General features: G+C 33.7%; 1 protein-coding gene across 1 annotated transcript in view; it reads left to right on the plus strand.

Annotated features, from left to right (window-relative positions):
* LOC137643228 (neural-cadherin-like) overlaps positions 1 to 2,500 on the plus strand; it is a 41,326-nt gene that overhangs the window by 8,397 nt on the left and 30,429 nt on the right. Inside the window, exons 2-3 of the mRNA XM_068376072.1 lie at positions 1,765 to 1,915; positions 2,411 to 2,500. The exon at positions 2,411 to 2,500 is cut by the window's right edge and continues 72 nt beyond it. Of these exons, the coding sequence (XP_068232173.1) occupies positions 1,765 to 1,915; positions 2,411 to 2,500 (241 nt within the window). The remainder of the gene's footprint in view (positions 1 to 1,764; positions 1,916 to 2,410) is intronic.

The raw sequence follows: 2,500 nt of genomic DNA on the forward strand, positions 1-2,500 counted from the left end.
TAAAGCTATAGATTATTTTCTATATATTTAGGGAACACGGAATTTAAAAAAAAAGATTAACGCCTCTGAAGTGCATTATCTTTATACAACGATGAAACAAGTGGCATACCAGATTTTCTCTGATGGTCTTGTAGCTGTTATTATTATCACGTCGTTTTAGGAGTTCACATGAGTATTGTATCACAGGTATCGCTTATCGTAATAGCTCTGAACTGAATAGCTTTCCCAGCAATAGCACCCAAGAATATAGTGCAAATTCTCCAAAGCAAATCAAAGACATTTCAATAGCTAAGATAGGTTCAGTGGTTTATTTTGACAGCGGCTCTACAAATAATTTTGTAGTTGCAATAAAAATACTTGATTTACAATTTTCTCTCTCTCTCTCTCTCTCTCTCTCTCTCTCTCTCTCTCTCTCTCTCTCTGATAAGCATGTTGTAAACAACTTATATTTATTGTTTTTTTTCCAATGATATGAGAGCACCTTTTTAAATAATGACATATCAGTCATATTATTTTGGTATATTATTATAATCAATTGCAACCTATATTAAACTGAAAGCCACTACTCAAACATGACCTTACGCTAAGTAATTATTACTTTCTAAAGAGTAGTCAGCAAGTTGCCTAGATTGCATAACAAATATTGCTCGTAGCATGAAAAAAGGAAAGTAGAGCTTAATGAAAAGCGTAGTAGTAATTTGCTTGTGTGATTAGTAAATAGATGATACATACAATCAGTGGATGTTGACTCACTCGTTCATTACCCAATCTAGCATTTTATGTACAAATGTATTATGTGATACAAATTGTACAAGGTTCACCATTTTGACTTGGATTTCGGGAGAAGATTGAAAAAAATGTAATCATGTATTACTTTCTGCAGAATAGTTTTAAGATTTTCAAAAACAGTGTGGTTAAAATTCTTGCTCCAAATTCTCCATGAACTGAAAAAAAGGAAATCTGAATGTCTAATTCTCCATGAACGGAAAAGCAAGATCATAGTTTGTAATCCTCTATGAACAGAAAAGCTAAAATCCCTTTTCAAAATTCTTTACAAACAGAAAAAAAGTAGAATTATTATATGGAATTTTCCAGAAACCTAAAAGGCATAATTCCAATTTAAAATTCACCACGAATAGAAAAGCTTGAATCTTAGTTTCGAATTCTTCATAAACAGAGAAGGCATATTTGTCAGTTTTGAATTCTACACGAACAAGAAAGCGTCCTTTCGTTCGTATTGTATTAAAGACAACACTTCTTGTTAGCACGGGCCTTTCCCTTGGTCGGCCCGTATTATTTTACTAGAACGCTAGAATCCAAGTTTTAAATACTCAATTAATAGGAAAGGAATGATTCTAGTTTCATGTTTTCCACGTTCAAAAAAAAAAAAAAAAAAAAAAAAAAATCTGTAAAGAAAAAACTGAAAAATATTTTCAGATTATGAAGAGAAAAGGCAAAACCCTTGTTAAATTTTTTCCGTAAACGGAAATCCTCGCCGGTTATATACAAAGACAAAAATAAGTTTTACGAGCATGTTTTGGACCCTTTTCGGTAATCACAAGGTAGTGGGACAAGAAAAATCTGAATGAAAGCAACTCATATAATTTGATGGGATTCCTGAATAAGAATAAAGAGTCAGTTTTCGAACATTTAATTAGTAAATAGGAATTGACACAAGTGTTCTTTCTATTATAAACCTCAGTGACATCGGATTTTCTTGCTCATATCAAATGTTTACATTATTTCTCTATATTTCTTTTTCAGCTTCGATACTCGTTCGACTCGATGGCTTCCGGGGATGTGAGACAAAAATTTGCGCTCAAAACGAACGGGGAATTGTGGACGACAGAGCCTTTAGATAGAGAAGCATTCAAGCCGTACAAAATCCCCATAAAAGTGTCAGATGGTGTCCCTGGTAAGATGATATAATATGCAAGAGTTTTTTTTTTTCTTTTATAACCTTTAATGTCTAAATAACTGTCAAATTCTGAGACGAGGCTTTGGAGAGATATACGATTTCCAATAGTTGTTTGTGTGTGTGCGTGAGTTTGTGTGAAGTGAGTTTGTGTGAAGTGAGTTTGTGTGTGAAGTGAGGGCCGATTTTAATCATCAAAATCCTAATTAAATACTATTAAAACACAGCAAATGATAATGTAAAAATAATATTCAGTATTATACAGCCCTGCAATGATTTTTCCTTTTCGTCTACCACACAAAAAAGTCCCATTCTGTTCGTATTTCTGACTTTCATTCAGCCATATGCGCTTACAAATGAAAGTAAATTAACATCCATGTCTATGTTTCCTTAGTCGACAAGAAAGCTGTTGGCCAACCAGAAACAAATCTTTCTCTGTTCCCGACCATTTTTGCCATTCAACAGTCGCTCTAATTTTTCTTTCTCATTTTCCAGCACACGAGCGAATGACGATATACTGGATCACGGTGCAGGACTTGAACGACGTCCCGCCAGTGTTTGATTACTTGAATGGAATCTACGAAG

The sequence above is a fragment of the Palaemon carinicauda genome, chromosome 6 (genome assembly GCF_036898095.1).
Source record: "Palaemon carinicauda isolate YSFRI2023 chromosome 6, ASM3689809v2, whole genome shotgun sequence".
NCBI lineage: Eukaryota > Metazoa > Arthropoda > Malacostraca > Decapoda > Palaemonidae > Palaemon > Palaemon carinicauda.